General features: G+C 32.4%; 2 protein-coding genes across 2 annotated transcripts in view; both read right to left on the bottom strand.

Moving 5' to 3' along the window:
* Nucleotides 1–578, bottom strand: part of LOC149779905 (uncharacterized) — an 84,601-nt gene extending 84,023 nt beyond the window's left edge. The window contains exon 1 of the mRNA XM_089937330.1: nt 556–578. The gene's annotated coding sequence lies outside the window, so the exon portion shown is untranslated. The remainder of the gene's footprint in view (nt 1–555) is intronic.
* Nucleotides 579–1,439: 861 nt separating this feature from the next.
* LOC149779903 (uncharacterized) overlaps nt 1,440–12,412 on the bottom strand; it is a 48,449-nt gene continuing 37,476 nt past the window's right edge. The window contains exons 6-7 of the mRNA XM_089937329.1: nt 9,505–9,612; nt 1,440–1,582 (exon numbers count right to left, since the gene is read on the bottom strand). Of these exons, the coding sequence (XP_089793455.1) occupies nt 1,440–1,582; nt 9,505–9,612 (251 nt within the window). The remainder of the gene's footprint in view (nt 1,583–9,504; nt 9,613–12,412) is intronic.

Genomic DNA, 12,412 nt, shown 5'->3' with positions numbered 1-12,412 from the left:
CTGTTTGCAAAGAATTTACAAAAATGACATACTTTCCAATGCTAAGGACAAACATCAAATTCCTATTTGGATTTAAAATTATCAACAAAACAAACTGAAAATAACATTAAGTTATTTAAAGGTTACCACTAACATAATCATTGACAGGGATTTTTGCCACTTAACTGTCACTATACACAAGCATAATATAGATACTTTAAAAGTCAAAATATGCTACAATTATTATTTAAATTAACAGATGCTGATTCTGAGTTCTGCTTAACTATTACAGGATAGTGTCAGAGAACACTTTCAATTTTGTAATTTTAACTCTTTTTTTCTTTCTGTTCATAAAAATAAATCTTATATTTTATTAAAAAGAACTTCACAAACATAACCTGCTCCAGCTAAATCTTAAGAAAGTTTAAAATGGTAATTATATATTACCCTTTTATTATATATGCATACGAGATTCTGTGTAATATCAGCCACCTTAGCAAGTTCTTAATATATAAACATCTAAAAGGACAATGGACAAAAAAAATATCATCCTATTATATAAAGTTGCCAACTTACTTTCACCCCTTGTCTCTATTCTTTTTATCAAATCTGAAAGAAAATGCCAAAAATGAAAAATGACAGAGATGTACCTTATTATTAAGACTTATTGAGGCTTACTATATTGCAATGATAATCAGTAAGGAATTCTGTTTGCTCAAATACAGGTAATGAATGATTTATGCAGCAGCAGACCTGCCAACCCTGACGAGTCCGTCTCAGTAAGGCAGTTTACTTTTTTCCGAAAGATTGACCAGTTTTCAGTAAGGTGTAACAGAATATCAATAACTGCTATTGTAAAGCTGGAAAACAATTAAAAGTTCAACGCATTGATGATGAACATTATGTTCAACTGAAAAGTTTGTAAAATACACATGACTTTATTTACCACTAGTACAGTTGCACAAACTCTATTTCCAAACCCTATGCAGCTCCAAGGCTTGTTGCTATCTCTCAACTTGACATAATTCTTGGAAACTGTTTTCCATTTCACATGACGATGGCAATCATATCTCCTGCCACAAGACATACTCAAATTGACACGTGATGTCCAATTTTCGTAATTGTTTCCTTTCCAGCTTTTATTCACAAAAATATGAATACTCCTTTTTATTCTTCTGTGTTGATTAGTAACACTTTTCTAGAAGCTTATTTTCCCCTTAAACATGCATCGCTTTCTGGATGCCATTTTTAAAAATTCTATAATCAATCAACAGTTTGATCATGCAGATGCTTCACATGAACAAAAAGGGGAAGTTTAAAGCATCTGCGGTGCTTTTGTAAAGTTAGTCTGGTTCCCTGACTAATTTTACTAATTCTAAGATAAAACCAGGATCCAAATAAAACATGGATGAACCAATTATCCAGACTTTTCGGCAACGATAAATTTTCCATAGTTTTTGTTAGTATGCAGTAAGTCCATATTTTAAAGGTAATTTCCATAAGATGTATGGCAAAATCAAAAGAGTTGGCAGGTCTGCAGCAGGTAACATACCTTTTATGCACTTGATGTCCTCTTCAATCTTTGGTACTTTTTTAATAGGCTCTGCAAGGGAATAGATTTCCATGAAAGTGGTGTTATGTTCAAATAAAGTGTAGCACTCTTGCATTTTTAATAACTGAGATTATTCATACAGGTAGGAAACCATCTCAATCTGTAATACAATTTCAATATTATGCAACTGATAGCCATGATCCTCAATATTTTACACTGAATTGCATTAATATCCAAATTAAGTTTACTTCCTCTGCAAATTAATCAGTATTTATCTATTTTTTATAGCAACAGGTACATTTTTTACTGAGGAAATTAAACAAAATTAATCTTTAAACAGTTTTCATATTCTTCTTCAATTCAGTTTTCTAAGAATCCTTATCAAGCTAAGGATGCTCTTACCCTATCGCAAGAAACTTTAAGTTTTAGTATTTGATTTCACTAGTATTGTTATCCACTTTCATTTTATTTATTCAGATAATTAATGACAAGGCAAAAAAAAATATGCGTATTCCTGTTGGATGATCATCCCTGTTTCTCACTGCCTACCCTAGCACTTTTTTCCCCCATAGTTAAAAAAAGATCATAAAAAAATTAACATTAAATATATACAATATTTTACCCCCACTCCAAAAAAAAAAACTACAACCTGCCTACCCTAATTTTAAAATGAGTGCAAAAGGTAATACACATTTTTGGGACCAAACTGGTCTTCTGGAGATTAAACACTGACACAGTCAAAATGTATGCATCATTTGTTACACTCAAGTTCATTTCTTAGTTAAACTTTGTAGGCCAAATTTAACCTTGCACCAAGTTTTCTTTAATTTTACACTTGTGGACCTAAGTTATCAAATGGCTGATACATTCTAAATCACACCTAAAGATCTGTCAATATAGTTTCTAAAAGTATTTAGTTAATGACCAAGTCTGCATCAGATACATTATATATATTAGCAAACAGCAAATCAGGAGACAATGTGCCAGGAACCAATGTCTATGAGGTGAATTTATGAAATCTTGTTGTGTTAGCAAGACAAAAACGATAATAACATTATTACAGGATAGTGAAAATGTCAGAATAAATTGCCTTTGTTTCATAATGGTTCATTCCAAGAATTATCAGAATCCACCAATGTGTTAAATAAATATAATTAAATTAAAACACTTTAACCAGAAAATAATGCAAAGTGTCAATGAGCTTGACTCTAAGGTCAGAAGGCAAGTGAGTGTGTTGCATGAAGTGAATGAAGTTTCCTCCTCTTATATCTTCAGTGAAAATTTTGGTCATAGTTTTACTTCATGACAGTAACACAGTATACTGATATAAAAGGAAATTAATGTGGATGACTGTTATTACAAAATTGTTCAATGCTTTGGAGGTTTGTCAATCGTTCAGCAAATCTTTCATCACTAAACATACGTTTTCCAACTGCTGTGAATATTTGTCCATGCATATTTACTATTATCTCAACTAAAGTAGATGCATACATGAACATTCAGTTTATGTAGAGTTTTTAGGGAAAGAAAAGACCTTGTGGAAATTTAAGAAATCAGAATGACTGATTTTTAAAATACAATTATTATAATTATGGGTGGTTAACAGATTGAACATGGACAATAGCTAAGAAGAAAGCATACAATTATGCACAACATGAATCTGAGCAATCTAGGCTTCTTGAGGATACGTTTTGTACCTATACATAGAAGACCAGGAAAAGAAAACATGTACCAATTTATATTAAAATTATATATAATTATAATTTGTGAATCAACTGCATAGATTTGGGATGATAAATGGCAGGAAACTCCTTTAAATGTCACCAATTATTTGACAATCTTTCATGTTCTGTTTGATATGTACTCCTTTCTTATAGGTTATCAGTTAAGCAAACTTAAGAACTATATTTTTAGTTTAAGTTTTAGTACACAATAAAGAGAGCTAATTTAATATTGCATCTCTCTCTCTCTCTAAGAGGCAGTAGCATCTTTATACTATTATGCACCAATTATAGGAAATTACGTATGTATACTGTGAAGGGGCAAATTTCTGGCAATCTATGAAGTACACATTAACCTGGACCAGAGAACAATTAATTAGATTTATGGGGACAGGCATGTATCAAATTGCCATACTGCCATGATCGGAAATGTCATTTCGAGGGGAGAATTTTATTCTTAATTAAGCATTTGTTTATTTAGCCAACAGAAGACTAGTGGAGACAAAAGCTAACTTCGATTCCATAGTGTAAATGTCAGGATTGAAAGATTGCAGAACACTGTTGCTCAAACTACAAGGTCAAGTTGACCACGACTTTGGCGCCTCTGGAAAAAGGCGGCAGATATATTTGATTCTGTCTGGTTCTGCTAAATAAGGGGCATGTTTCCCACACTAAATTTCCTAGTTTTAATATTGCCACATCGAAAATTTGAATCAGTCTACGTTTTTCTGCAAGAGAAAACAAGTGTAAGAAGACTCCGAGAATAAATTTGGGAGAAATTCTCTCGTAAAACTGTTGACCAAAAGGACTGTTGTCAAGGAAAACTGATGAACAAATCTGGCGGCAGACGCAAGGAATGCTGAAAGCTCAAAGGGAAAAAATAGCTCCTGCGACATATTATCTCTGAGATGTATCCTGTGACGTATTATCTCTTAGACGTATTCTGCAACGTATCCTGTGATGTATTATTTCTGAGATGTATCCTGTGATGTATCATTTTTGCAACATATCCTGTGACATATTATTTCTGAGACGTATAGTGAGATGTATTATCCTGAAATCCAGGTATCTGTGAATCTACATGCCACACACAGAGTTGAGGACTGAAAGATGCAGGACAGACGGAAGCCTAAGGAACAGCTACAGTTAAAGTGGAGTGAACCGGAGAAGCAAGTTATTCAATTGTGCAAGGCATTGACTTCGATTGTTCACTTGATCCTATAATCAACTAAATCTATCAGTAAAACAGATCAGCTACTTTATTTAAATATATTTGTCTTTTGTAATTCGGTAAAAGTTTTATATCTAGAAGCAGAGTATATTCCTGATGTATTGAATTCTCACAGTTGTTTTATGTAATTGATTAAATTGTTGTTTACATGTAACGGTGGCTCATGCTGGTCTGTTCTATATATCTGCTCAGATCTCTATCTATTCCACCTGTAAGTTTCACCACTTATAATTATATTTACTTGAACTGGGTAATAAAATCGAGGTTGGTCAACCTCTAGAGAACAAGAACCAAATTAAGCGGACACATTGAAAGGAGGTACAATCTGCCAACCCACAAACCTCTTGCAAGAAGAGGGGACTTTGTGTAAGGTTTCCACAAAGTGGACTGTGGGTTGCTTACATATACTCATGATGAACATCATATTTAACCTCTTTACATCATGGTGTACATTATATTTTCTAGTATTTTACAATATCGGCCAGTGGCCTAAATTACTGAATAAAGTGTGTGTGTGTCTGTGTGTGTGTGTGTGTGTATATATATATATATATATATATATATATATATATATATATATATGAATAGTGATTATTGGTATTATTAAGTGTTTCTCATTCAGGACATTAAATCACTTCATTTTTTTTCATTCTGTACCAATTTCTCAGGTTTGAGCCATAACTTTGAAGATGTAAAAAAAATTCTTTTGTGCAGGTTGAACTTAAGTTTTTTAGTCTGTGTGTGTGTGTGTCCCCAATATATGCAATATCTTGAGTTTTCATAATTACTTTATGTCAAAATGCTTTTTCAAAATTAGTAAGAATTTACAAGTTCAAATTTTATCATTTTTAATAAGCTCATAATGAAATTCAGAATAAGCAATGCTTGCATAACTTATTGTCATACTTACTGGATATACATTGTAAACATTCAACGTATAATTATGTTCCTTTCTTCCACACATAAAACCCCATAATTAAACGGAATTCTGGATTTTGATCTTAGGTTGTTCCAGTATGTTGCAAAAAGACCCATATCATTTAAATGATTGTTCTGAAATGACATTTTGCATGACAGAAAACCAGGAACAAATGTGGGGAGGGATTTCAGTTGGTATTTGTATACTTGCAAACTTTTTATCAATTTCAGCAAAACATTTCTGGAATTTGGTGAACTTAAGAAACCGATTTTTAATTTACTCATATTATTCTATAAGAAAGCATTAAATATTTCCTTATTGCAAATTTTCTTTGGAATGAAATAAAAAAATGAAGTGAGTGCAGTACTTACTAAGCAACACCTAATTTTTCACCTGCATTAGCATATGATTGATTAGTAAATAAACCAATAGTTTTTACCAGAATGCACATTGCACCTTCATCTGGAGAGCCTGAGATGACAGTGAATTTTTACATCTGCCTGCAGTAAGTTGTCTTCTTTTATTTGCTTGTGCTTGGAAGGCAAACCATATATATTTTGTCTATGTATGGATTAGGACTTTTAATATACTGTTGATATGTGAATCAAATCTAAACATGTTTTATCTATGACACTAATTTTTCACCACAGCATAAATATTAACACCGTTCACATTAATTCTTATATTTTTCTTTTGCAGGTAACTATATACATTAATGGTCATTTTTAATAATTGACCATCTCAGGATTAGAAAGGATATTAAATTTTAAAATTTGAGGGTTTTTGGGTTGTTTTTTCTCCAAGGTTTTAAAAATAAGATTTAAGACAAAGCAGATATCTCCATTGTGGGCATATTATTTATACATTTTTTTTTTAAAAGTATGCTTTTGAGTTTGTTTCTAAATAAAATAAATAAATGAAAATAAAGTGAAAATTCATAAATTAAAAATCAGATACCAGAACAAAAGCTGAAATCTTAAAATAGTATGTAACCAAAATTTCTGTCATTTGGAGATCAGCAGTTTTCTTGTCAAAAAAAGTGGAACTTGCAAAACATTTCAAAATATAAAACATTTTTTATAGTAACTTTAACTAAATAAATGTTGTCATATTCCATATTTCCTCAAGTGAATTAACAAGACAGTGACAATATGTATCCCCATGTTTTTCCTATCTAAGGTAATTTGGGGGTAAAGTGTTCCAATTGTAAATCAGAATTCACCACACTTTGATTTACTCTGAAATAAAAACATAATCCAGCCGAATCAGAGAGTGAAAGTGCATGTAAGTTTTCATTGTGTCAATTGCACCTGTTCTGGTACCTTAAAACTGAGTAGTAAAATAAAAAGTCAAAATAATACTTAACAACACTCCTCAAGAATAGGAAGGGATTAATCCATGTTTATATTAAATCTATATAATTGCACTAACAATCACCAAAGGTGGAGCAAAGAAGTTTGTATTCCTTAAGCTGGTGATCAGACCTATTAAAATGACACATCTGTTGACTGAAAAGTTATGAAATTGTTACATGTGTGCTGACTTTGGTCCAAAAGTTGACATACTTTTGATGTGTGACATATTTTCAAGCCTTGAGAATGACATCACTATCTATATGTACTACTTATGCCATGTTGAGATCTAGTTTGGATTACATGCCTGGCTCACTTAATTCAAAACACAATTTCAGGCAAGGTGCAGCAGATAAAATGTTCAAAATTATCTTAAGAAAAGGGTACAACCATTGCTCTTTCAAAAAATGTTGACAACAATATGCCATTATATAAATAACAAATGACAGAATAAAATGACAAGATGTCTTTAATTTGCATAATCTGTGCACTTTCTTGATTGCTAGGCTAGTGTAAAGAAAAATCCATGTGAAAAAGAGCATTTCTGTGGTGTTGGGGCATAGCCATTCATCGTTTTTTTCAAATTTTTAGGATTTGTTTTTTTTATAGCTATGTTTCCTTCAGGTTTTTAAGGCTCTTTTAAGGTTTTTAAGGCCAAAATAAAATTTTAGGTTTTTGAGGTCCACTGTGGACCCTGCCATCTCAATCTGTAACAAAATCCCAGCTGAAATGCTATGGACAAAATACTGACAGGCATCTTTTTAAATAAAACCTTAATGCAAAGTTTCCATGACCCTAAAAGCCAGATTAGCAAACAATCATGCTGTAGAATGTCTTAGCATCATTATGATTCATCCCATTTATTAACAAATTAAGCAAAAATCCAATCAACAGCATAATGCACATTTTACATGACTTTGATCTTGACACCTACGCAAAGGTGCAAGAGAGCATGTTGCAGAATGAACTGTCTTAGCTTCATAACAAATTATCACATGTACATACCAAATCCATCAAGGGATTTTGAAAACATATACAAATGAAAACCTAAACCCTAAACTTTACATGCACAAACTTTAGAATATGACAGTCACCAAAAAATGGACGAGTGGGAAGATACTGCCATCAAGTCAGCAGACAAAGGCTCGTGTGCTTATGGCATGTCCGCCATTGGCAGCAGCGCCGGAGAAAAAAGACAACTTTCAGATGAGAAGTTTTCTCAGCAATGACCTGGTATCTGAACACAATGGAATTGTGTGTCGGAATTAATAGCATGCAGAATATAAAATACAATGATGATAAAACAAATACCAAATTTTTACGGGTTGAAAATAAACCAGAAAGATTATATTTACTTCCTAAAATACACATCGACGGAAACCCAGAGATGCAAATAATATCCAGAAATGATGATCATACTTAAAATAACTCTAAATTCATTTACTATTACCTTAGCCCTTTTGTCAAAAACAAAAATGCCTTAATAAATGCCTTAATACATCCAAGATAAATTAAGAAAACAAAAAGCTGACCTCCCGGACAGTATTTTCCTAATTACTATGGATGTTTGTTCCTTATACACCAATATCCTGCCTAAGGAGATAATCCAAGCCTGCAACAAAGCATGGGATGGTTTGCACCTGAATGGATCAACTGTCTAGTGCAATCAAAATAAAGAATAAACAGCATGAGGACAGGATAGCTGTTAGTAATGACAGTTTACAAATCTTGCTGGTCCGCAGTTGTCAAACACTCATTTGTACCAAAACAATCTTAATTATTTGTTAAACATCCAATAATGCATGTTTATCGCAATAGAAAAACTTTATTGAAAGGCACCAAGTATATTGTATCCCCTGCCTCCTTTGATCCATCTCTCTGTTATATTTTCTCCCATGTTTGATGTCATTGTAAAAAATTTAACATTTTAATTGTTTTCACAGAAATCATTGGCATGAAGGGTTCCTACTTTATCCTCTACACTGAATTCCCTGGCAAGGGTCAAAAGTTCAAATGTCCTCGAACTTCAATACAGTAATAGTTTCAAATGTACATGGATAACACTGTGTGCATGGAATGGAAGCAAGAATACACATTACAAATGTGATGTTCCAAAAAATACGAATTCTCAAGATTAAGGATGGAACGAGATCAGGTGATTTTGATAAGATGTGTTTGTAAACAACATACATTAAATCATGTTAATTCACAAAAGCAAGTCATCAAAGCTACTGTTTTTAGAATTGCAACAAAAGTGTTTCATTGAAAAGTGATTGACTCATATTGTCACCATTTTAAGCATCAAGTGAAAGCCAATTTTGAAACATATCATAAACGAACATGTTATGCATGTACAGTACTCAAAAAGCATTTCTGTATAACCATTCCATTATTTCCTTCTGGTTAGTTTGCTGTTTAACTAATGTGTATGAGAATTATGCTTTCATTATAAGTGTAAGTTTTCTGACCACATTTTGATTTAGCTCATTATATGCCACCATGCAATGTTAGATTATTACAAGAATAAGCAACACACAGCACACATATAATATTCAGGGAATATATGACATTATCAAATAGAATTTCCAAAATGTATCCAATTTGTATCAGGTGATGAATAAAATATTGTTTTGTGGTGTGCTGCCAGTAAAAAAAGTTTTTGATATCTTCTCTCATCAGTGTCATTTTAACTAAAAAGGAATTTTATTTTTAATCTACAATTCCTTTACTGATATCTCTGCACACCTTACCAATAGTGTCCTCAATAATTTTGACTCTGGCATTCAATCTTTCCAGATTAGTCTTCAAGACATCCAGATCTCTGTTCCTACTGCCGTCCCCAAGATTTTCGATGTTTCCTAAAGTGAAGAAAGAACACTTGTGAAAAAATAGATTTCAAATTTGCAAGACATATTTGACATTAAGTATTATTCTATGGTGACATTCATTCCAATTAATTAAAGGGCATGTACATGCACTAGCACAGTGGTCCCCCCTTATATGGCCACCACTTCTGCACCGGGAAGGTGGCCATATAAGATGGATGGCCTTTCCAGAGTGGTACTATATTTGTGAGAAGTATGTACATGTATACGTATGTGTATACAGTAAGAAATCTACATCTAACTTAATGCAGTTAATATCTTCATTTAAAAGTAGCATTAATTATTAAAAGGTTTTTCTTGTCTTAATAATAAACTTATTTCAAGTTAACATATTAGTTCTTGTTCTTAAGCATCAATGCAAGTGGGATATTACTGATATGTGCATTTCAAAACCATTCGAAAATATCATTTAAATCTGGGTACATACATTGCTTGGCATTTAAAATAATGCTCCTACCATTTACTCAGTTTTCCCACTGCTGTAGAATATTCTTCTTATCTGATATGATGTTGTTTATTAGACAAAAGAAACTTTTTGGCTAGAACTCTTGAACTATCCACATTATCGTCAAATCAAATAAGAATTAATTCTCTGTGTACATTATGACATGTCAAAGCTTTTCAACGATTTATTTCTATGTTTCTAATTGTACAGTACTACAATTCAATTATGCAGATGAAACTTTTGTAGAGTTGACAAAATGTCATGTTTATAAAGGAAGCAATTCATGTACTATCACATGACTTTTGGGTCTTTGTCTAGTACCGTTTCATTCAAGGTTAATTTCTGTGTGTGTGTTAATCCACAAAATCTATATTTAACCTTTGCTGACCATGTTATGATCTTGACAGTAACATCCAGTTGTAATCACCAAACAAAATCAACTCAACCACTGTGTGAAGCCCAAAATTCCATCACAACATTGTTGACCCCATTTCCTGTAAATGTCAGCATTAATTATAAAAAAATAACCTTATCAGCACATGTACTTTAGCCAGCACTTCTTTCAGTAATGAAAACCTGACATCGAGAAACAGACACCAGTAAAGATAATCATATTACTTACCTTACTATAATTAAATAATGATTCTGGACACATTCATAATAAAATATAGCCACTTGTGAGTGGTAAACTTTACATTTTTGCACTAATATTTTGGCCACTGGTCAGGTTAGAGGGGTGGCCCTTCTTTAGGGTACTTTTGAACACAAACTTGCCAGTACCAAGGGACTCTGGCTGTAAAAAGTGGATTGCCGCTGGTCCAGGGGGCCATTCATGGGGGGGGGGGGCAGTATATTAGTTGAGTGTAATTAGAATTAGTGCCAATCCAGGAGAAAAAAGCTAACTCTCTTAACAGCTAGCAGGCTTTATTTTAGTCACCATCCTGCTGTTATAGAAGCTTTCAAAGCACTACATACATATGTAAATGACAATCAATGATACTACAGAACAAAACTAGTTTCTATGACATAATCAATCAGCAAAGGAATACATGCATATATATATATATATATATATATATATATATATATATATATATATATATATATATATATATATATATATATATATATACACACACATATATATATGGTATATTAAATTTTACATTCCAACTAATAAGACATATAATTAATGTATGTACATATGTGAAGTTGCTGCAATAAAATTAGCAGCCCTCCATTCACTTTCTCCAACTGGTCAGTAATATATTATATAAGTTCATTGCCAACATATTGGAAAAACGTCTTTTGACAAAATGTTTTCTCTCTTTAAGCAAACACATACATCCTTTAAATTTGTTTTTCCATACCGTCAGTGCAATGGAAATAGAAACATGCTCTTTTTCCTCAATAGCAATATTTCATTTGTTCACTATGTCATCACCAGAGTTGTGGAAATACTAAGCTTTCAATTTATTTTGATTATTAACATCATCACGTACAAGTAAATTTAACATTTAATTAATTTTTCGTTATAATGCATGTTCTTCTTAATTATCTCTAACTTAAGAATTCAGAAAAAAATTCCTTTAATTTGTTGCATGTGTGGAAACTAAGCATTGAGTTAATTTTACCTTTAGAGTGATAGTTTTATTAAAAAAATCAATCCATTGCAGGTTATATTTATTTCCTGAAAAATTATCTGAGATAAAGAACCAAGTTATCAATCTATATTATTTCTTTTATGAATCCACTACTTCTAAGCAAAGATTTTCAATAGAAACTTTTCAGGCATATTTACTCAACTCCGATATCCTTTTACATGATCATACATAAAAAACAACAATAATAATAAAATAATCATCATGAATATCACACATATCTGCTTAATAATTAATTCTTCACTGATGCCAATGCAATTTTTTTTTACAACAGAAGTAGTAACAGGTAATATTGGTGTGTGTGTGTGTGTGATATGGATTTTTAACAAAGTTTTTTAAAAAATTCAGTCATATTGCTACAATGCCTGCAGTGTGGTAGTTTATAGTGATGTCTAGCACTGGGGCATCATGGCACAGACATGTAGCATCATGTCCCACCCAGTCACATTATGCTGACACCAGGCTGACCAGTCCTAACACTGACCTCTTAATGCTGAGCGCAAAGTGAGGCAGCTGTTAGTACAATTTTTATAAGTCTTTGGTATGACTCAGTCGGGGATTGCACCCACGAACTCCTGCATCCGAGACGGACACTCTAACCTCTAGGCCACCGGAGCGGTGGTAGTATTGGTAGCAACAGCAGTAGCAGTGGTTGCAGTTGTAGTAA

Source organism: Sinohyriopsis cumingii, chromosome 16 (genome assembly GCF_028554795.1).
Source record: "Sinohyriopsis cumingii isolate HCF-2022 chromosome 16, ASM2855479v2, whole genome shotgun sequence".
Taxonomy (NCBI): domain Eukaryota; kingdom Metazoa; phylum Mollusca; class Bivalvia; order Unionida; family Unionidae; genus Sinohyriopsis; species Sinohyriopsis cumingii.
This window is presented reverse-complemented; position numbering and strand designations above follow the sequence as displayed.